The following is a 22,921-nucleotide window of genomic DNA, read 5'->3' as shown; positions in this document are numbered from 1 at the left end:
TAAGGAATAAAATAAAATTTGTCTATCAGACTGTAAAGACGAGGTGCAGTAGGTTGCACACAACGATTTTAGAATTTTCTAAAATCTCTTACATTTTTGTAGTACTAATAACAATTAAATTGATTGAATTTATAAGCTGATCGATGATACAAAAGTATCTATCATTAAAGTCACCATCATAGACTGATAGCTCAAATCTTTGTCATAAAATGACATGCATCTGCATCATTGACACATTGGCATATAAATTATTAAAATATTTAGTCAATTGGCCAACAATTTCAAGGTGCATCTTATTGACTAATGAAGATTAATTATTAGCTAATCAACACTTAAACCTACTACAAGCACCAATCCAATAATCTCATAAACAGATGGATTCATACTGAAAAATAAAATAAAATAAAACAAAAAATTATTGGTCAATCATACATACATCTCTCTCTACAACTTAAGGGGCACAATAATATGATGATGAAGGAGAAGATGGGAATTTCCCCAGGACTTGTAGGGCTTCTTTCATTGTTGGTCTCTTTTGTGGGACAGGCGACGCACAATTGTACCCTAACTTGAACAAGGACAACAAGGCCTCCTCTTTGCCCTCCAATTCACCTCTAATTGCCATATCTGCCATCCTGAAGGCCTTGCAGCTATCATCGACTCCAAGCCCTGCCTCATCCACAACCACAACTTTCCCGGTTAGCAGCTCAAGCAATATCACCCCAAATGAGTACACATCCCACTTTGGGTTGGGCTTTAGGCTCCGAAGCGACTCGGGGCAATGATAAGGCGATGTGCCCATGGAGCTAGGACTCGGACTTGGACCTGGACTAGGTCCTAGTCCGAAGTCCTGAAAGCCATCCCGCGAAGTCATTGATCTCTTGCTTCCAAAATTTCTTGTCGAGCTACCCATTTTGTAACTTGTGTCGCCGGACAAAAGTCTCTCGAGTCCAAAATCACCAATCCGGGGCTCCATGTCCGCATCTAGGAGAATGTTGGTAGGCTTGAGGTTCCCATGGACGTGCTTCTTCTCGTGGAGGTACGCGAGCCCACGGGCAACCCCTTTCGCTATCTTGAGCCTCGCTTCCCACGGTAGATGACAAGGCGATGAGCCCACCTTCCCTGAAATTTTTAGGACACAATTAGTACCAAATTTGGAAAAAAAATCTCACTCACATTGTCACTTATTAGACAAAATTTAGAGACAGGTGACAGAAACAAAACAATAGCGTGACCATAGAAGCAAACAAGTGGCTATATTATCATGTAAGTTGAATTATTGTGTGTGACCATCGCTATCGCAAGACTTGTGGGGTACGTAACGGTTGACCTGAAGCGTTAACAAATGTTCAGTTTGACCTACTTCACCGTCGAGGAGAAGTATTTTAGTGTGACCGCCACACCGTCATGGTCGGTTTTCAGAGCATGTTAGCAAAACCCGATACAATTGCACTAACATGCGCATACACAAATACCAGAGGAAAAACAGAGAGGGACAGAGAGAACTCACTGTAACGAGCGTTTGCGAGGCTGCCATTTGGGACGAAATCATAGATGATGAGCTTCTCATCAACCCCCCAATAGAATCCACGAATTCGAACCAGGTTCGGGTGAACCAATTTGGCCACGAGCTTGATTTGGTTCTCGAAATCCTTGAACCGGTCCACACTCTGCTCCCCGATCCTCCGAACTGCCAACGAGCTTCCGTCTTCAAGCACTGCCTTGTACATTATGCTCGAACCGGTGGCGCCCAGAATGTACGCCGAGGCTTTGAGCAGTGTCTCCAGTTCTAGCTCCTTTTCGCCATCGACGGTGACCAAGGTCCCGCCTTTGCTCTGCTCCTGCTCTTGCTGCCGTTTGATTTCGTGACTCTTTTGGGGATTCTGCTCCGTCTGATGTTCTTCGGAGTCGGAGGCTGTCGTGTCGGAGCTGTCTTCGTCTTCGCCTCGCTTTCTCAAGCACGACCATCTGGTGAACCCTTTCGATTCTGACGAGGAAGACGACCAGTCGTTGACTACCGGCGTTGAATTCGTATTAGCTTCTTTCTTCAGCGTTGCTGTGATCTCGGCCTTGGTTCTCTTCTTCCTCTTCAATCTGTAAATGTACAGGAAAATCAGCACGAGGATTCCGATTCCGGCTATGTCGCCGGCTACAATTCCGACAATGACGGCCGGTCTGAGCCCGGTCTGGCTCTGCTGCGAATGCTCATTTGCAGACATAGGCGAAACGGCTTCTGGGTTCCTGGGAATTGCAGCAATTGCCGGAGGAGAATTCGGAGACGAAGCATTGGGTGAAGAGGAAGGAGAGGAAGGAGAAGAAGGAATCGGACATGGGTTCTTGGTCGGTGGGCCACACAGATCAGGATTGCCGGTAAAAGACCCAGTTTCTTGGTTCAAGAACACCTGAGATTCCGGGAGTTCGCCGGTGAGATTGTTGACAGATAGGTCGGTTTTGGCGTTACCTGGAATTCTCTCGGAAAACTGCGGTGGGATTTTCCCGGAAATTCCGTTGTGGGAGACGTTTAAGTAACTCAGACTTTTGCCGCCGAAATCAGACGGCAGGGAGCCGTTGATCAGATTCGAAGACAGATCCAAAACCTGAACGGATTCGAACCCACTGGGAAGGCCGCCGGAGAAATGATTATTCTTCAAAGAAATGATCGTTAGAGAGGGCAGTGAAGACAGATTGATGGGCAATTTTCCCGCCAAGGCATTGTCGGAGAGGTTGAGACTCTGGAGGTTGGTGAGCTGCGACACCGCGTCCGGCAACTCGCCGGAGATTAAATTGTACGACAAATCAAGAACCCGAAGCTTCGTGGCGTTGAAGAGCGACTGTGGGAGCGACCCGTTGAGGGAATTGTTGGAAAGATCGAGACTTTGAAGGTGTTCGATCATGCCAAGGTTGGCAGGGATGGAACCCAGAAGCTGAGAGTTGGGAAGATTCAAACCTACGACTCTTGGGTAGTTTTCCGACGATAGTGTCGGCGGCGCCGCGCAAACGACGCCTCTCCATGAACACGGCGTCTCGTCGTACGAGTTCCAGGTTGCAAGAACGGACTGAGGGTCTCGGAGGATAGAGAACTTGAAAGAAAGTAAGATAAGTCCATCTCTGTCGAGAGCAGAAGATTGGACCGAGAGAAGAAGAAGAAGAAAGCATGGTAAAAAATGGAGGCTTTGGGAGCTCATGATGTTTCTGCACTGGAATCCCACATTTCTCTCTCTAGAAAACACAGATAGATAGAGCATAGAGAGAGAAAGAGAGAGGAGCGAGATTTAATAATTTATGGGAAAAGTGCGGCCATGTGAGAGGGAGGAGTTGTTAAATATTATGGGGAAAAAGTGGGCGTTGGGATGAACAGTTCACAAGATTGGTACCAATATGCTCTGTGTTTTTCGCAACAGCTGATAATCTGCTTCAGCTGTTCAGCTGTTGCAAATGGTGATTAAATCCTTTCACCGTTTGGATTATTGCCTCATCTCCCTGAGATGCTCAACATTTAAGAAACAAAAGAAATAGAAATCCAAGAGAAAAAAATAATAATAATGGAGGCGCAGTGAATGGCATCTTTTGGTACGTGACACGTAGGTGGAGTTTGGGGAGTTACAAAAGCTTTTCTCCTGTTAGATTGACTTTACAAAACCATTTGCTCTTATTTTATTTAGGGTTTTTGGGGATTCTTATATAGGATTGCTGCTGCCAGTTTAACGTTCGAGTGAAATAGGCTTAGTCACCTAAATCTCCCAAATGACATGTGACTAGAATATAAGATAGTATATTATGTGTTTTTATATAAATAGTAAAATTTTTTGTGTTAAAAAATTAATAAAATAAAAAATAAAGTTTCTCACCACTTAGAGCATCTCTAAATCAGATGTCAAATTCAAAACATCAAATTTTAATTTGATGGCTGACCTGACAATTTGACATATTGTTAATATTTTCCTTCTATCCGATATGCCAAAATTTTGTTTTTCATTTATGTTTTTTTTTTAAACAAAAATAATAAAATTTGGGTTGTTGGTTTAAAAAGGCTTAAATGTTAAAATGGTTCATGTGTTTTAGTCATTAGGTCAATTTAGTCTATATGTTTATCTTTGTTAGTCAATTAGGAACATTTCCATCTAATTTCTGTATAAAAAAAAAAAATTATAAATTAGTATAAACTTATTTATTTGATTTAAAATATTAAAAATGAAATAAAATTTTAAATTAAAAAAAAAAAAATTCTCCCCCACAACTTCCCGACCTCCTCCCTAACATTACTCCTCTCTTTTCTATGTCACAACCTTAATCATTTTTCAGATTGAAAAGTTTATCTCTTATATGTGTTATTTCTCATTGATTTTCATTTTTCTGTAAAGAGAAAGGATAATTATATCTCATGTAACTTTTCTTATGAATTTTTTAAAAGAATATGAATGAAATGTCCTTAATTGACTAACATAGACAAACACGAGGACTAAATTAGCTAAATCGAAAACATGAGGACTAAATTGGCCATAAGACTATAACACATGGACCATTTTGACATTTAAGCTGTTTAAAAATAATAAAATAATACTTAAGGATGCTAGCATTTAAGGTAAAGCAAGTGGAATGCTTTTGGAAATAACAAAAACCATATTTGAAGGCTGCTTCAAATTTGATATCTGTTTGTCATGTCAACATAGACCATCTCCAAATGAGATGTCAAATCCTAAGTAGAATACTATGTAATCAAATTTGAAGATAGGAGAAAGCTCCAACCGATATGTCAATCCTATGTGGATTGACATATGAGTTTTTATATGTCAAATTTGACATATGAGAAAATGTGATATCAAATAATTTTTAACTATTTTATTGTATGGATCTCATTAATGCATCAATTATAGATCTTGAAAACTTATTTTAATTGATTTTTTTTCTTCTTTAAAATGGATTCTACAAATATCATTTATAACAAAAAAACGTACTGGTCGGGAAAAAAGAAAATTTGACATTACCACATCAGCCATCAAATTAACATTTGACATTCATCTTTTGACATCTCCGTTGGAGATGCTCTTAGCTTTTTTTTCCAGGTCAGCTTTGACATCTCGGTTTATGTGGTATTTTTGACATCTCATTTGGAGATAGTCTTATATAATAACATGTGGTGTACTACTTGTATTACAAGCACAATGAAAAATTTCTCCTATAAATGCGGCACATAAACTTTTGCACCATCTCACTCTACATTCTATCTTGCATTGAGCGGTTAAGAGCCCTAAAATGTAACATACAGAATTAATGTGTGAAATATAATGCATATAATTTATGATGAGGAAGAATCTCATACATGCTAATGAAAAATCACACGATGAGCTAAATTCATATATATAAGGTACAAATTCACTTTGAGTAACGATTCTCTTCCATACTTAATAATAAGAAAACTCAACGCATTGAGCCGAATTCTGCAATATAAAATACAAAAACTTGACGTATTAAGTTGAATTCTAAAATAAAATGTACGAAATTCAGTGTGGGTAACAATTCTCATACTTCTACAAAAAGTCAAAATATTTGGTCGGGCTCTAAAATATAGGTACTAAATTCACCACGAACAATGGTTCTTATCAACTTGTACGAAAACTTAACATAAAAACGTCGGCTATACACCAATAATTGTGTGATTCTTTTTTCAATTTTCAGTGTATAGTGATCAAGTGTCATCCCATCACAAGCATAATTATTGGATTGAGAAGTTTTGGTTACAATTTTGACCGGTAGCTAAGTATATCAAATGAGGATCTCCTAGACATGTATGGAGGGTACAAAGGTGCATAGGTTTCTCATAATTCAGCATTATCAAGGGTAATAAACCATCCACATTTATTTATCAACATAGTTACAATATATAGGGTATTGTAGGGGAGAGATTTTGTTGTTAACTTGGAGAATATCTCGCCTTCTATCTACATCTCTCATGATGAAATTTTATTTTCGATTGTATATAAAAACTTTTCTGATGTTGCTCAAGCGTCGAGACTCCTTGACGAGAACAAATTGTATTAGAATGGTTTTTTCATCACGTGGTATTCTGGTTTAACATACAATGTCATAGGGACATAAACTTACTCATAACATTGTATTACTGAATCAAAATGTTGCAGTAATAATAAATTCATTCTATATAATTCAGCTTTTGGGACCCAAGTTGTCCACATTTTAATGATCAAGACGCTTAGCAGGACCACCACGTCTCTTTTTGGAACAACCTTTCTGAAATACCAAAACAAAGCTGTAAATTTGGCATGGAATTTATAATTGTGATGGCATCAAGCTATGTTTGGGTCTGCGTTTTGGTCCTCCACTGCACTAAATAAGTTACTTCAATCAAGTATAAATCCAAAAGCTAATTAATCTTTACTTAATCTCTACCATGCAGATGCATTGATTAATCTCAGCCATCACCATTTAATCTTTTTTGGATTAACTTGGCTCCTCAAATTATGAGGTAAAATTCCTTCTCAAAATACTTTGTGATTCATTAACGAAACTTCATAGTTATGATCAGACAATTCATAGTTTTATATTATAAATAAGATGTAAAGATCATTTCTACTAAAAGACAATAAAACATGAGATCGTTTAGTGTTTAAATAGAAGTTGAAGAAAGTTGAGGTTCCATCATAAAACTAATTTGCAATATGAAGAGTAGCCCAAGTACTTATAAGCACATGCAAAGTCCCTCATATTTCCGATATGGGATTCGTACTCTCATCACGCCCCCTCACGTGTGGTGAAGTTTCAAGCCTAACATATATGTGGACAACACAAATTGGGTGCATGGAGACATTAGACGTGTGGCTGGTGAGTTTTCCACAAGAGACAACTTGCTCTGATTTCATGAAGAAATTGAGGTTCCACCATAAAACCAATTGGCAATATGGGGAATATCTCAATTACTTATAAGCACATGAAATATCCCTCATTTTCTTGATGTGGTCTCTCAACATTTAGTCTTCCAACTGTATACAAACAAATGGTCAAATTCGATAAAATTATTATGAACTATTTAGTTGTTTGCTATAGTTGATTGATTAAACGACCTTGGTTGTAATTGATTTTTTGTTGAGATGCTCATTACAAATTGGTTTATAACATGAACAGTTCCGATTATTAGCACGAAATTTTGCAAATTGGCAATACCGTGTTTTAAAGAGAAGTTCCTCCACGTCATGGAGGAGCCAAGCATTTTTCTTTTTTCTTTTTTAATCTGTTTTATCCCCATCTAAGGGCTAGTTTGGGATAATGTTGTTTTGGACCCATGATTTAGACAAAAATCATTTTTTTTATTTACCAAACACAAATTTAACCCCAACTTTTTCTAAAAGCTACCTTTAAAATAATTTTAGTAATACCAAATCAGCCTTAAAATTGTTAACTATGAGGACAGCTTCATTTACTGACCACTTTGGCTTTTTACGAAAAAAATATTAATCAACAAATTAGAGTAGGTGATCCGTATCATATTAATTAATTAATTAATTAATCCCAGATTTAAAGTGTAAAATGCCTGCTTTCAGATTAGGGATTTTATATAATATATATATAATAGCTCCTTTTTGCTCCTTAAACTTTAAGATCCATCACCTTACATACAAAGAATAAAATGGGTCGAAAAGCTCAAAAGCATTGATCTTTTTCTTTAGGAAATTGAAAAAATCAGCAGCAATCCTTGCAAAAAATAAGCAGCAACCTCTGCTAATGACCAATCACAACAGAACATGTGTTCAAGTTGAATTAAAAAATTAACAATTTAGGCACATGTCCAGTTATGATTGATCATCAACAGAGACTACTGCTGATTTTTTAGCAGTCAAGTCCCGTTCTTTTCTTTACGTTAAAAAGCAAATAACTTATATTAGAGTAGAGAAACTGTTGAAGGTGGTCGTGCATGTTTGGAAAGATACCAAACAAGTCACTTTTCAAAAGTCCAATCTGAATCCACCCATGCTCATAATAATACACTAATAAAGACCATAGATATTAAAACTTCGTAAAATTAAGTGTCTTTTGAGAGACAAATTTACATGCAACCAAGTAATGAGACAATTATTCTTACAATGCTAATACTTAACAAAAATTGTGATCACTCCAGAACAGAAAATATATTTCTCCTTCTCAAGCCCTTTTGAAGACAAATATGTGTCAAGTAATTGTCATATTCACTAAATAATTAAAATGAAATGTTTCATTCATCTAGACAAATATAAATATTCTTCTCAAACGAAATCTCATAATCTCATCAGTATTCACTCTTGTCTAGTCATCAAGTTATTTAAAACAATTTGTTTTTATTTTGATGTTCATTACTAGCTAAATATGATGGACTCTTTTACAGATTTCTATATTTATACTTAAAATTTACTTATTTATCAACATTAAAGGTTGCTCAGAGCAATGAGCAATCATAATGTCACAAAATTAACCCTGCAAGACAAAGAAAGATAATCATAATTAGGAGCCTCCATAAAAGGCTCTTTGGTGCTCAAGTCAATAAAGAGTGATTTATATGGTATCAATTCAGTTCTGTTGGTATTAGCTAGCCTTCATCAAGTGGATTAGATCCTTAATTAGAGTCTAGTCTCAAACTTCCAACTTTGCACAATAGTATTGTATACGAAGAGGTGGGTTTGAGATGGAAACCTCCACAACGCAAGGTCTTTTTAGAAGCATGTGACTTGGTTTTACATAGTTCTTGTCATCTTTGATGTTGGGGAAACATACTCATGCCACAAAGGAATTAATTTCACCTATAAGGTAAAACACTAAGGAAGACCATGGACTCCGTGATGCATTATATTTAATGGCACAATTGTGCTAACAACTCTTATCATTTATCACGTGATTGTTCATCACTACAGAGCTGTTGTATAAAATAGGACGATCTTTTATCCATACTGAACTCAAAATTTGGTTCTCGATACAAAGCTGCTATTCCTTGTTGTTTTGATTGGTAAAGGACAACACCCATTATAGCGTACGAGTTGTTTCATATCGTATTTCACATTGGTCCTAGGGTGTGCTTCAGCCTCAATCATTTCTGAGCAGAAAAGCCATTTTCATTTTCAAATAGTGTTCGATCGATTACACATTAATAACTTACCTTAAGTTTCTCATCAAGTGGAAGGGAAGGCTTAAAGATATTCGTATGCAAGTTCATCTCTTTCTCTAAAGGTTTTTGAAGTGCAATCCTACAAAGTAAAGTTTCAGCTAGAATGGATGATGAGATTCCATTGAAACAGAGTCAACTCCAATAGACTTATTGGAGGGTCTCATTGGCGTGCATTCAGTAGGAATTGAAACTACGAATTCACCAATTATGAGTTGGGTGCTTTAATTCAGCCATGGATGCTTAATTTCGATAATGATAGTGAAATTTTATTGTTGTGTCAGAAGAAGGATAGCTTATGGCGTAAATTCGGATGATTGATGGAAGAAACACCAAACATATCCCAAACCTCTCACTCCCACCGGATGGCTGAAGGAAATAGACTGACTACCAGAGATATTCATGTTACATCATCTGCACTGATTTGTATACGAATGCGTGTCATCTTTCTCAAAACCTTTCTAAATGTATCTCAAATATATTTCAAGTAATTACAAAATTAGTGAATAACTAAGCGAGAGAAAACTCTAAAAATCATTCTTCAGCCATTGGTCCCTGCCTTTGACTATGGAGTCGGTGGCAATCCCTCCCTTACCTTCTACCATATCTCTATTCTCTCTTGTGGTTTGCCCCATGTATTTCATGTGTTGGGGTCAAATTCAGATGCTTTAACTTATTTTTCTAGAGTTTTTACTTTCATTTTCTTGTGGGTCGGCAAGGCATCAACTGGTTTTTGGTTCATGATGTGTTGATGTTCTTCTCTTCACATTTGACATGATGTCTCAAGTTTAGGTGATTTTGGGTAGGTCTGCCTATTCTAGGTAAAGTTGTATGGTTATGGTACGTTCATGCTTAGATTTGGTGGCACCTCATGGTAGCAAGGTGTTCTTAATTAGGATTATGTTTGTTGTTTGTCTTGTCATGAATCCTCTAATTCAGATTAAGTTGTCTGTATTATGTAGTCTCATTTTAAATGAGTTTTGAGTTTCGTTATAAGTGAGTTTGAATTCTCAAGTATGCTTTTGTTATATACATATATCGTGTTATGTCGATTTGCGGCCGATTAGAAGAAAAAGTTCTTGCCATTTTGAAGTCGGTGAGGAACATTAATCTTCCCACAAATTGAGTAATATCCACCTTAACTATAAGGTAAAAAAAACATGGCTTAGACCTTGGCCTCCATATATATCTGATCTTATTACTTAAAGCGAACGCAACAGCTGTCTACTTTTCTTACCCCAATGAACGGGACCATGTTTCTACTTTCTCTTCCTGCCCGCAATTGTGATGTTCTTATATAAAAGTTCCTTTTTATTTTATAATCTTACCCGGAAAGAAGTAAAAGTGTGCGTGTGTTTTCAACTGTGTACGTGTAGTCGGTGGGTAGGAGTAAGACAAGGAAAAGCCCGAGTTTGTAGACTTTCTATTTTGTAGACAACGAAATGTTGGAAGTTGTTGAGTTCTTGATAGTCGAGTACGACAACCACTGGAAAGAAGACCTGAACAATTTAGAGGGTTATGGATACATTTGAACACATCCATGCAGGGGTGGAATTTTTTGCCATTTTTTACTGCATCATACCAATTTTGTGTCATTTTTTCTGTTTCAAACGGTAATGACACTGTAATTATACCAAAACCAAAGATATTTGGTATTTTATTAATATCCAAAACCAATATGAACGATATTACCGTACGAAATACATATACATACACACACACACACACACACACACACATATATGTATTATATTTAATAATTATATGTAAATTTACATAATACTAATTCCTAACATTTATCTTTTATTCTTGATGCATGGCTTAACTAATTAAATGTGTGTGAAATAATGATGAATGATGAGTCTTGGTTGTAGGTTATATATATATAGCACAACGATATATTTTACATTAAGAGGAGGGGAGTTCGGCTAAGCCACACAATGGGCAACCTAATTTGGTTTCGAATTCGTCATCCACGAGATTCGAACCTAAGACCTCTCACTTACCGGTGAAGAGAAATATTACTAGACTGTAATATTGAATGATAGGTTATAGATATATTAGATTATTTCATATTTTAAAGATGATATTAAAGTTCATTTTAATATGTGGGCAACTCGCTTAACAAATGAAAAAATAAGCAAAAAAACATCTTGGGCCCTAAAAAATAGCTTAATGTTGTAAGCCTATTTGACTGAACTGTATTTAAGATTAGAGAGGGAGAGAGGCCGGCGGCAAGAGAAAGAGAGAAGAGAGAGATTTAATTGTGAGGTGTGTGTTGTATCACCCCATTGTGCCTTTATTTATAGTAGTATGATAGGTTAAATCCTTACCCTAATAGGATTACAACTCGAATAGGATAATAACTACTAAGGGGAATATTCCAAGATATCCCTAGATACACTAGGATTTACACAATCACATTTCTATTCTAAATATGACTGCAACACTCCCCCTTGAGTGTGAAAATATTCAAACAAAACATCGCATCAGATCTTCAGCAGATAAAGTAGAACAGTTGATGAAGTCGACGGCACAACGGGCAAATGCAAGTCTCTAATACAAATAAAGTATGCATTGGTAGTAAAACTCACAAAACCTCGTTATGGTAAAATCTAAACGAGGTGAAAACCCATAGACTAAGGAGAAAAGTGAGAAGTATACACAATGTCTAAAATAAACGTCAAACAAGACAAAAGTAATGAATTCAACGAAGTATGATCATCCCAGGATGGGTGCCTTATCAAAACCTCGTTAGATAGCAAAAACCCAGTGGGAAAAATACTCCTAATTGTAGGGAAAAAAAGTACATAAAGATCAAGTGAGTATGCTTCAGGATACTTCCCGTGAGTTAGACACAACTTCCAAATAAGAGAACTACAAGCAATTCAACTCAGATAATTTACGCATATCGATTCCTTGGACGAGCTTCTGAAAAGTAGACTTAGGTAATGACTTGGTAAAGAGATTGGCCTAGTTGTCCTAGGAACGAATTTGCTTGACTTCAATTTCCGATGTTGTTGTTGCTGGTGAGAATAAAAGAACTTCAGTGTTATGAGTTTGGTGTTGTTTCCCTTGATGTATCCATTCTTTAACTGCTCAACACATGTTGCATTGTCTTCAAAGATCATCGTAGGAAAGTTAACGACAGTAGTAAGACCACTAGTGCTTTGAATATGTTCCATGACTGCTCTCAACCAAAAGCACTCACACGATGCTTCATGCAGTGTGAGGATCTCAGCATGGTTCAAAGAAGTCGCAACTAGTGTTTGCTTGGTAAACGTCCAACGAGGCAAGAATCAACCTAATGATTGAGAGGGGCGGCGGCTCATTTCAAGGATTCATGGGTGAAAAACAAACCCAAGCCCGTTGTACCCTTGAGGTAGTGGAAAATGTCTTTAACACCATTCCAGTGTTTGCATGTGGGCGCATTGCTGTATCTATCATAAAGATTAACAGCGAATGAGATGTTGGGTCTTGTGCATTGAGCTAAGTACAATAAAACACCAATTACACTTAGATATGGAACTTCAGGTTTCAAAATCTCTTCCTCATCCTCCTTGGGACGGAAGATATCTTGTTTAGCATCTAGAGTCTGAATGACCATAAAAGTACTCGAAGGCTTCGCTTTATCCTTATTAAAACATCACAACACCTTTTAGGTGTAGTTCGATTGATGTACTAGGATTCCATCCAAACAATGCTCGACCTCCAGGCTGAGACAATATCGAGTTTTTCCAAGATCTTTCATCTCAAATTCTGATTTCAGGTGAACAACAATTTCCTCAAGCACTGTGAAAGTTCTGATAGGGTTCATGTCGTCGACATAAACTGCAACGATCATAAATCCAAAATGTGACTTTTTTATGAACTCATATGGGCATAGTTTGTTGTTCACATAACCCTGACTTGTTAAATATTCACTCAGACGGTTATACCACATCCACTTGAATTGTTTCAATCCGTAGAGTGATCTCCTAAATCTATAGAGAGTGTTCCGTGGTCTATAACTATTTGAACCAGTTAATGGAAGTCCTTTTGGAACTTTCAAGTAGATTTCCGTATCTAGATCCCCATAAAGATACGCAGTTACCACGTCTATAAGCTGCATATTCAGTTTTTCGGAAACTACCAAACTAATAAGGTAGCGGAATGTTATGACGTCGATTACGGGGGAATACGTCTCCTCGTAATCAATCCCAAGGAATTGAGAGAAGCCTTATGCTACGAGGCGTACTTTGTATCGCACTATTTCATTCTTCTCATTACGGTTCCTCATGAAAACCCACTTGTAGCACACGGACTTCACATGTGGTGGAGTAGGAGCTACAAGCCCAAACACCTTACATTTCGCAAGCGAATCGAGTTTGACCTGGATTGTTTGTTTCTAGTTTGACCAATCTATTCTATGTCGGCATTCATCAACGGAACGTGGTTCAATGTCATCACTAAGCATGATGTCAGTAGTTATTGTGTACGCAAATACATCGTTGACGATCATCTCATTCCGATTCCAAACCTCATCCAATACTACGTAGTGGCCTGAAATCTCACAATTCTCGGGGGGCCGGGTTATCTCATCTAAAAATTCACTTTAATCTAGAATAACCTTATGCGTTGGAATAAATGAGTGAGCAATGGTTGAATTCAGACTAGGGTTAGGGTCACTAGTCTGTGCCGTTTTCCTATTTCAGGGTTGTGAATCCTTTAAACCAGGGGGTCTGCCACGCTTCAGGGTAGGATCAGATGATTGGCTATTCACCAATGTATCGAGCCGCGTGGAAGGTGTTGCCGCCCCACCCTCGGGGACAGTTCGGCCTTCCCATAAGGTATTACCGTGTACTCGAGGTACGTCTATCCTTGCAGGTACATTTGCAGCAGGTATATGTGATCTCGTCACCTTTGCTAGATCAGTAAAAGCATACGGCATGCTTTGAGTGATGCTCTGAAGATTTATAATACGACGCACTTCGGTTTCAAATTGGGCAATGCAGGGATCTAAATGAGACATAGTGGGAGCATACCATGACAATTCGCAACGTTCTACAGAAACATTAACATGCTTATATTCCCCTAATGACATGAAGATGATCTCATCAAAGTGACAATCCGTAAAATGTGCGCTAAAGAGATCTCATGTCAATGGCTCTAACTAGCGAATAATTGATGGTGAATCATAACCAACATAGATTCCTATTCTTTTATGAGGACCCGTTTTAGTATGTAGTGGCGGCGCTATGGGCACATAGAATATCCTTACATACACTAGGATTTACACAATCACATTCCTATTCTAAATATGACTACAACACTTAATAGCAAATTGGTACAATACTATTATCATATCATCCAAACCAAATTTTATGTCATATCGAAATTTTGGTATGATAATGGTACTTGATTTTGCCATATCAAAAAAATTAATATGGTAGTTAGTGTAAGCATTTACGGTAACCACATTGAACCCACCCTATGCATGCATGATGTTCGTAATAAACAAATAGGATGTTTGTTCGAAAGTCTTAATTAAAGAGGGGTTATAATAAAGAAGAGTATCCTATGAATCATTTTCTCTGTCTAGTTTCCTTGAACCTTAATTAGCTCAAGTGTATATATTTATATCTTTTGTTTACAACAAGATTATTTGACCCCAATAAGTCAACCTCAATAATTTTTTCACCAAGTCTATTTACTCTTGCTTCGGAGAGAAACTTACATATTACCAAGTTCTTTTGATTAAAACAAAAAAAACTTATATGTTACCGGTTTCATTGCCCTAGTCTCTCTACCTCCCTCTCTCTAAAAAATAGTATTGTAATAAATGACACACCCCGACCGAGATCGGAGCGTGCTGGCCGTCACACAAGGGTGACGTAGCCATGTGCACGTGCGGAAGCTAATAAAGTAGTAATATAAAGTACGAGTAAATAAAAACCAACTAGCATACAATGTACTAATACAAGTGCTAGCGTGTGAGTCACAAATTCAGAGCAGGTCTACAGCAGCCCAAAGGAAAAGTTGCGACAAAAGTACACCCGAAGGTGACCCTACTATGATAGGTGTCTGTCAGAAGTGCCGGAAAGGCCCTCTGGGAAACCACCGGAACTGCTACTCAACTAGAACCTGGAGGGGCGCAAAACAAAAGCGTGAGTGGGCAAAACAAAAGCTTTCGAAAACCATTTATAAAATACTTTCTAACCCCTCGCCGTAAAACCTGTATACTTCCCAGAAAATATATACACATAATACATATGCCAAATATGCTCAAAGGTATGTCAATCATGCTCGATGATATGCCATGCCGAAGTCTCATAACGATATGCAAGTGCCCAGGTATAAACATATCAATATCATATAATCTGGCAGTCGGAGTCACCTAACGTGACCTGTACGACTGCATCTAGAGCTCAAATCTCAATCTCAATGTCTAAACCTGCCCACGAGTCGGAACCACCTAAAGTGGTCTGTACGACAGGCCTGGGTGTAAATAAGTGCTACGATCACGTGAAGACTGGGCGAATAATCGCGGGTCACCTACGAGTCGGAACCACCTAAAGTGGTCTGTACGACAGGCCTGTGCACCTACCTTGAATCCAAGGTAAGCATAAGGTGCGGGAGGTGAACATCACGTGAAGGACTGTGCCCTGGCCACGGGCGGAAGCACTAACACCGGGGGTGCAGGTTATGAGCTCTCTAACTATCTCAAACCACTACTGAAACATAAACGTGAATAACGCTTACCTGGCACTTACCTGTGCGTCCACAGCACCCAATATGCATATGCATAAATATATGCAACTAATAACGTACCCAACGATGCACGAAAAACGAATATGTAATGCATGGCATAACGAATAAACATTTATTCAAGTTTTGGGAAAATATAGTATATAGGTATATACGGAAAACCAAAGGCCCACTCACTGGTATGTAGAAGGGTCGTAGCCCCCCTGCCTCGCGTGTGCACGCTCGTCCTCGGGGTACGTGTCACCTATATGCGAAATAGCTATAAAAACGTTAACTTTAAAGCACTTAACCAATTCCTCGTATTAACTTCTCATACATTGCTCAAAATGGACAATTGAATATACCAACGTGCTCTACATAACCTCAGGATCACAACCATATTTTTAAAATAATTTTTGGACCTCTCACGCGCCCCCATGCGCCAAAATAGGCACGGACCTACGCGCGGCCATGTGCCATGCACACTGACGGTGTCAATTGACGCCGTCAGGAATATTCCGTTAAAATTCCGGAATATTCCTGTTTCTTCTCCGGCCTACCCTCGCCGGACTCTGGTCACCGGAAAACTGGGAAAACTTTAAACTCACTATTCTCCTTCGTTTTTCATCTATTTTTCACGTAATTTATACCAAAATGAAGCCCTAATCATAATCTACCACGTTGGACAAGTTTTAGGGCCTAAAAACAACGAAATCAAACTTTCCAAAAATATGAAAATTCGGCCAAACTTACAGTTCGTGGTTCCGACGTCCAATTCCGTCCAACGATGCACTCCCAAGCTCCTTGGGACCTCACCAACACATCTACAAGCTTCAAAAGTCCAAAAACTAACTAGATTAATCTTGCATGAACAGTGACTAAAATGGAGCTTGTAAAATCGACGTGAAAACGTCGAAGTCCTTACCTGAAAATGGTACCACTGGACTCCTCTCAGCCTCACGAACTTAATGGTGTACTTGGTTCCCTCGATCTGTTAAGGTTTGAGGGGTTTTGGGGTTTGTCCGTACGTTTTCAAAGAAGAAGAAAGGGAATGGAGCTCGGGGGAGAGAGAGAGAAACAGGGAAAAAGAGACAGAGAGAAAGGGAGTGTGGGTGGGAGTGTGTGTGGTTCCAAACATGCCACACCACACCACACAACCAATAATGTGACGAAAACGCTCTAGGGGCAAACTTGTAATTTCACACGTACGTTTCTATATTTCCGGGACGAGATGTCACAATAAATCATATTATAGAGAGAGAATTTTTATTTTTTTATTTTTAACAAGTGATATTATCTACACTAAGGGGAAGGGGTAGACTTAGCATCACAATGGGCTAACAATAATGTGGTTCAAATTCGCCTTTGGCGAAAATCGAACCTAAGACCTCTCACTTACAAGTGAAGATGAATAACACTAGACCGTAGTACTAAGTGACCATTATAGAGAAACAAATTAGGAAAGAAGTGATGTGATATTAAGGAGAGAAGTCACTTAGTACTACGGTCTAGTGGTATTCCTCTTCACTTTGAAGTGAGAGGTCTTAGGTTCGAATCTTGTGGATGGTGAATTCGATACCAAACTAGGCTGCACATTGTGTGGCTTAACCAAACTTTCTATTCCCTTAGTGTAAAATATCGATTTACTAAAAAATAAAAAGTAAGAAGAGAGAAGTATATAAAAAAAATAGTGTAAGCAGGCCATGTGAGAAGAGAGGTCGATGGAAAGAGGATGATCAACTCAATAACACACATTAATGATATATTTTACAAGCTAAGGATTTTAAATTGTTCCTGAACTTTGAGAAAAATAAAAGATAGCGTTATTTATACATTTATTTTTATATCTTATACACCTTATTAATTTTTTATCATTGATCATTTTCAATTCATTCGATCTAATTCTTGAAAGTTGAAAAGACTATGTAAAAAGTAAAAAGGATTGTAAATAGCACTACCCAAGATAAAAGATTAATTATGGAAAAATTTGAAATAGGTCCAATTTTATAGATTACCTTTTGAAATAGGTCTAATTTTTAGTGACTTTTGACTATTGACTTTTGACTTTTGAAATAGATCCAATTTTTAGTTACTTTGACCCATTTCAAAAAACCCCATTAATTATTTCTTGATTTCACCCTTCATTGAGAAAGAATGATGCTTGTTCTTCCAGTTACCCTCTTGCTTCATTTCATACAAAAATGATATGCAATTCATCAAAAGAGTCAAAAATTTACTTTATCACTTGGTAAGAAAAACAGTTAAACTTCAGATGAGTATGGAAACTGATTGATTGAGAGGGACAAATAAATCACAAGATTGGACAACGCAACAATTCCATTAACAATAATTAACAGAGAGCCTTTGAAACCCTAATCCATAAAGATTAGGATTCTCTTCCATACTCTTTCTATCTCCTTCCATTTCTTTCATTCATATTTTCTATCTTGTCCTTTTTTTTTTGTACAAAAAATTAATATAAGTTGTTAACGTAATTTAACCGTAACTGTTTAAATAAGAAAAGAAAAAAAAAATGAGAGAGAATCCTACTTCAATCCATAAAGTATGGCGGTAGGATACTCTCAGATGCTTGAGCAGTGGATTTTGCCTTTGTCCTTGCTTCTTTGCCTGCCTTTGTAAACCACTTCTTTTTTTCTTTTTTAGTCGAATCGTAAACCACTTCTTGCTCATTACTTTACAGTAAATTTGACTAAACAGCACTTGAATTATTCTATTGAGTGATGCTTTGCACATTATTAAACATAAAAGAGAATTGTTGATGGTGTCCTTTTGTACCTTGATCTTTTATATATCAATGCTACTTTTTCTTTTTTTCATTCTACAACATTCTTTGTTATTCATACAATATCTTAGTAAATAAGATGTTGAGTTTTTACCCATGAGCTATATGTTTGAAACTTTCTCATTTCCTAAATTATTGTAATAATTTTGAACTCTCCATCTTCTCTTAGTCCTTAATAATAGTAAAAGTTTAAATAAAAAATCATTTAATTTTGGTGTAATTCCTCAAAGATTATTTCTACAAAATATTAACAAAATCAGAAGTCACTTGTATCCATTTATTAACAATATAATAAAGGAATTGAGGTTTTATTATAAAATTAATTGATAATACGTAGAGTAGTCTAACTCGTACATGGAAATGTCTCTTAACTCTCTAATCTAAGTTTCACGCTCTTAATATATCTCTTCACATGTAAGTTCATTTGAGCTTAACATGTGAACAATATATATTGAACAACGTGGTGGCACGTGAGTTAACCTATCCTAATACAATAACTCGGGTTTGTCATTTGTGTCAAACGTACTTCATGTCACTCAATTAACAATATAAGAAGTAACCTAACTCGATATAAATACATGCATGGTTTCTTAATGTTAAATTCACTCTATCAACATATAATAACTCTAGTTTGTGTCAACACTGAGTTCGACTCAAAGACAAAGCAGTTTCGATCATCAAACCAAATTACATGATAAGATATTAAGAATAATAAGATGCAAGAATGTACCTGGCAATTTTTTATTTTTTTTATTTTGTATTTTTTATTTTTGTTCAATACCTGGCAATTAATAACCAACCCAGTTGAATGTGAATCCAATAGAAATGCTAATCTAAGCTGTAATAGCACGTGCTTTTTCACTTATAAATTACGCTTTTTAGCATGAAGATTGAAGTTGAAGGTCAAAGCATTGCATTGGAGTGAGGGATATGCAAATGAAGTGGTCAAGCTTCGATAAGTGAAGTAGTCGACTCGACCCCGTGAGCAAAAAGTCACAACAACCCATCCCCCATGACCTAACTCAGAACACCTACTCCTTAATTTAATTAATTACTTTAATACTCTAATTAATAGCATTTTTAATAGAGATGCAAAATGTAGGTACATTTTACATTTTTTGTTGGGTTGAAAATCTCGTCAATAAACGGAATGTAAAATAATCATTTTGGCCTAAAAATATAAAATTACATAACTTTTTTTTTTACATATTTAGAATGTAGACCCCCGTCAATTGATGAGACACTACTAGAATTATGCTCATTGCACATCATTTTTTTGCACTTTTTGCAATTGGTGGCCATAGATATAAAGCTGCTACTCTTACTATTTTTTGGTGGCTTTACAGTGGGATGCCACTGATACGGGTGGCCTTCAACATTGAGACACCAATGATTGGTGGCTGTTAAATAGCTTTATTTCTTAAAAATATTTTTTTCTGCATTTGTGATTAACTGGGCACCAATACAATTTATTGAACACCAATAAAACAAATAAAAAAAAACCTCCGCTCGCTTCCTCCTTCATTCTCTCTCTCCTCCCTCCCGTGTACTTTTCTCTTTCATGCAGCAGCGACTTTGTCCTCTAGTCACCAACGAGCGTCAAACTATACCTCCAGAATCCTCTTCCCTTCCTCTTTCCAACCCTCAAGTTAGTTTCTCCAAATTTATAGCCGAATTTTCTCAATTTCAGATCTAAGAAACCGTGACCATGGGTATTCCGGCCAAATTTCGGCGAAGTCTGCCTAAATTGGACCGCAACCAAGAGGTAAAAATGATCCTCTCCTCGTGGATGTTCCCTAGTGTAAGTGATTTCTCAAAATAAAAACTTTCAATTTTTGGATCGATTCTAGATTTCAAATTTTAATTCCATTTTCTGTATGCATGTCCAAGATTGGGGGCGAGGAAGGTGAATCAAGGTTGTTTCCAACCTGGGCCGAGAAGAATGGAAGCCTTGGAAGGTTGTGGGTGAAACTAAGGTGAAGAGGGTTCTTCTAAAAAATTAAGGTGAAGAGGGTGATTTTCTCCTTAACCACAACTATCACATTTTATCTCTTGCTTGGAAATTCCCAAGATCTGCAGTTGCAATACTTTTGATGGATAAATTAAAAAAGAAGCAACTGCTTTTATAAAGCTTTTGTAGTCTCAAGCATGGTAAATATATTAGCACTAGAAAGTGAGGAAATCCACTTTCTTTGGTCAGGTTAGATTCTCTACTATGACTACCATTTTTATCTCTAAACAAATTTTTAATGGTATGTATGATATAAAAGGGTAAATTTAACTATTTTGGTTTCTTTGTTCTCATGCTTTGGTGCCGCGATTTTTAATTTTTCATAGCTATGTCTGAGTGTTTTTCCAGTTATAATTCAGGAGCCATTAGCAACTTCTAGGGGACCAAAATTGTTTTCAGGTCAAAATACAAGAACCAAATCGTAACTAGACTAGGAGATTACATTACCAAAGTAGGAAAGTTCGGTCTTGATTCATAGTTTGGCAACATAATATGTATGTAGGATGTTGTTTTGGAACCGCTTGGTAAGTGTTAAATACATCCTATAACATGACTGACTAGCAAGCATGGTCGTTCAGATATACATGCAATTGAGATCATTGACTAAATCAGATTTCTTTTATATTGAAGCAAATCTTGCCTATTGGGTGTTTGTGAAAATTCCCCAGAGAGTTAGAAACAAGGATATGATGCAAATTTGAATGTAGGCTATTTTGGTATGTGTGTGTACGTATAGAGGTGTTATATTGATATGACATGCTGCCTAATTTATCTATTTTTGGATTGCTAGATCAAAGAAGGAAGTTCAATTTATCAAGGATCAAGGTTTGGACTGCTAGACAGCACGTCGCCTTCGGTTTGAGGTATAGAAGTCTCGTGCTTGCAATCTGGCCATTTACGTGTTTAAATTTCTGGTTTATCAATATGCTCAAGATTTGCTTAGCAGGTAGTTATGCTAACAAATCAAAGTTCCTTTAAGCATATGGTTGGTGCCCTCCAAATTTGTGTAAAAATCTAGAGCCATCTGCATGGTCCTATGCTAATGAGCTGCAAGTAAAACTTCAGTAATAATGTGTTTTTGTATTTCTTTCTAGCGATCAGCTCTTTGCGCTAGAAATTTGGCGATTAGGACTTGCCTTTGATTTTATTCAGTGCAGCAGAGTTTTGCATTGATTTGTTCATCTTCTTCCAGAATTCTGTTCCATTTTTTTTTTTTTATTTTGTTTTGGGATATGTGAATGTAATTTTTTGGGTATTTCTTTGCTTCAATTCTCTCTAATTTTTTGCTGTTTAGTTTGAACCCCCATCGCGGCATCATCATCTGTTCTGGCTGCTGCTGCCGCCTTTGACTGGTATTTCCCTATTTGCTATCCAAACAATAGTCCTCTCAGATACTACTTGCTTAGAGTACCATATACCTATATAGTAGTTTGAAAGCTGACCTGGTTTGAAGAAACCTAGCTCAAACATCCTACCTGCAGAGACAATGGTTTGATCGCTAGAGAGAGATTGGTATGACATGATTAAGCTCTTTGGAAACAGAGTGATTCAAACACTTTTCAAAGTTCTGAGTCCCAACATTTGTTCAAAATTGTATAAAAGATCAGTTATGCAAATTTGTAGTATATTCTTATATCAAGGATATTACAATTTGTTTCCTCACCCAAAAAAAAAAAAAAAAAAAAGGAAATATTCCTATTCAAATCTGGGTGCCCACACAGGGCATCCTTTTATTTTTTTTTAATATTATTTTGCAACTTGCCACCAATGTGAATTAGGATGGCACTGCAGGAAAGGCACTAATGCAATATTGGTGGCCATTGTTACAATTGAGTTCTCTACATAGGCCACACTCTCTAGTTTAGCGGGTGTTTGGTGGCCAATGAAAGGGGTGGCTTATAGCCAAATTTCTAGTAGTGAGAGAAAAAATTAGAATAAAATTTATATTTACATCTTTTAAAAATATAAAACAGGAGAGATAAATATAACTTATGCATTTCAAATTTGCATCTGTTTAAGATGCTGTATGCTACAATAGTAGCAGTCGAGATGTTATTTAACTTGATAAATCGGCTTCTTGACGAAGAGCAACATGGTTTTGCTTGCTAGATCACTCTCTCGCATATTAGGGATTAACAAACATGGGGTGTGCATTATGTCACACTTACTGCAGCTTATTTGTTATTGGGAAACTAAATTCCTAGGGAATAAAGCCATCCTTTGAAAGAGTCTGATCATC

At 37.0% G+C, this 22,921-nt stretch overlaps 1 protein-coding gene and 1 long non-coding RNA gene across 4 annotated transcripts; one reads left to right on the top strand and one right to left on the bottom strand.

The window, feature by feature from the left end:
• Positions 1-268: 268 nt before the first annotated feature.
• LOC137743093 (putative LRR receptor-like serine/threonine-protein kinase At4g37250) lies at positions 269-3,505 on the bottom strand. The gene is made up of 2 exons (XM_068483006.2): positions 1,511-3,505; positions 269-1,122 (listed from the first exon to the last, which is right to left on the bottom strand). The coding sequence occupies exons 1-2, from the start codon at positions 3,243-3,245 to the stop codon at positions 452-454; spliced, it is 2,406 nt and encodes an 801-aa protein (XP_068339107.2). The 5' UTR covers positions 3,246-3,505; the 3' UTR covers positions 269-451.
• Positions 3,506-20,131: 16,626 nt separating this feature from the next.
• LOC148690720 (uncharacterized) lies at positions 20,132-22,317 on the top strand. 3 transcript variants are annotated; one of them, XR_015956573.1, is made up of 3 exons: positions 20,132-20,675; positions 21,473-21,545; positions 21,977-22,317. It is a non-coding gene; the product is annotated as an uncharacterized LOC148690720 (long non-coding RNA). The 3 variants fall into 3 exon arrangements; XR_015956571.1 differs by lacking the exon at positions 21,977-22,317 and having other exon boundaries at positions 20,138-20,472; positions 20,562-20,675; positions 21,473-21,951; XR_015956572.1 differs by lacking the exon at positions 21,977-22,317 and having other exon boundaries at positions 20,139-20,436; positions 20,562-20,675; positions 21,473-21,951.
• The last annotated feature ends 604 nt before the right edge of the window (positions 22,318-22,921 follow it).

Source organism: Pyrus communis, chromosome 15, assembly GCF_041283825.1.
Source record: "Pyrus communis isolate YQ-2024b chromosome 15, ASM4128382v1, whole genome shotgun sequence".
Classification (NCBI taxonomy): Eukaryota; Viridiplantae; Streptophyta; class Magnoliopsida; order Rosales; family Rosaceae; genus Pyrus; species Pyrus communis.
Note: the sequence above shows the minus strand (reverse complement) of the source record. Positions and strands in the feature narration are given on the sequence as shown.

Coding starts and splice junctions, on each gene's coding strand:
- LOC137743093 (XM_068483006.2), bottom strand. CDS start 3,245: ATGCTCTATCTATCTGTGTTTTCTAGAGAGAGAAATGTGGGATTCCAG. Junction 1,123..1,510: donor CCTCGCAAACGCTCGTTACA/GTGAGTTCTCTC, acceptor TAAAAATTTCAG/GGAAGGTGGGCTCATCGCCT.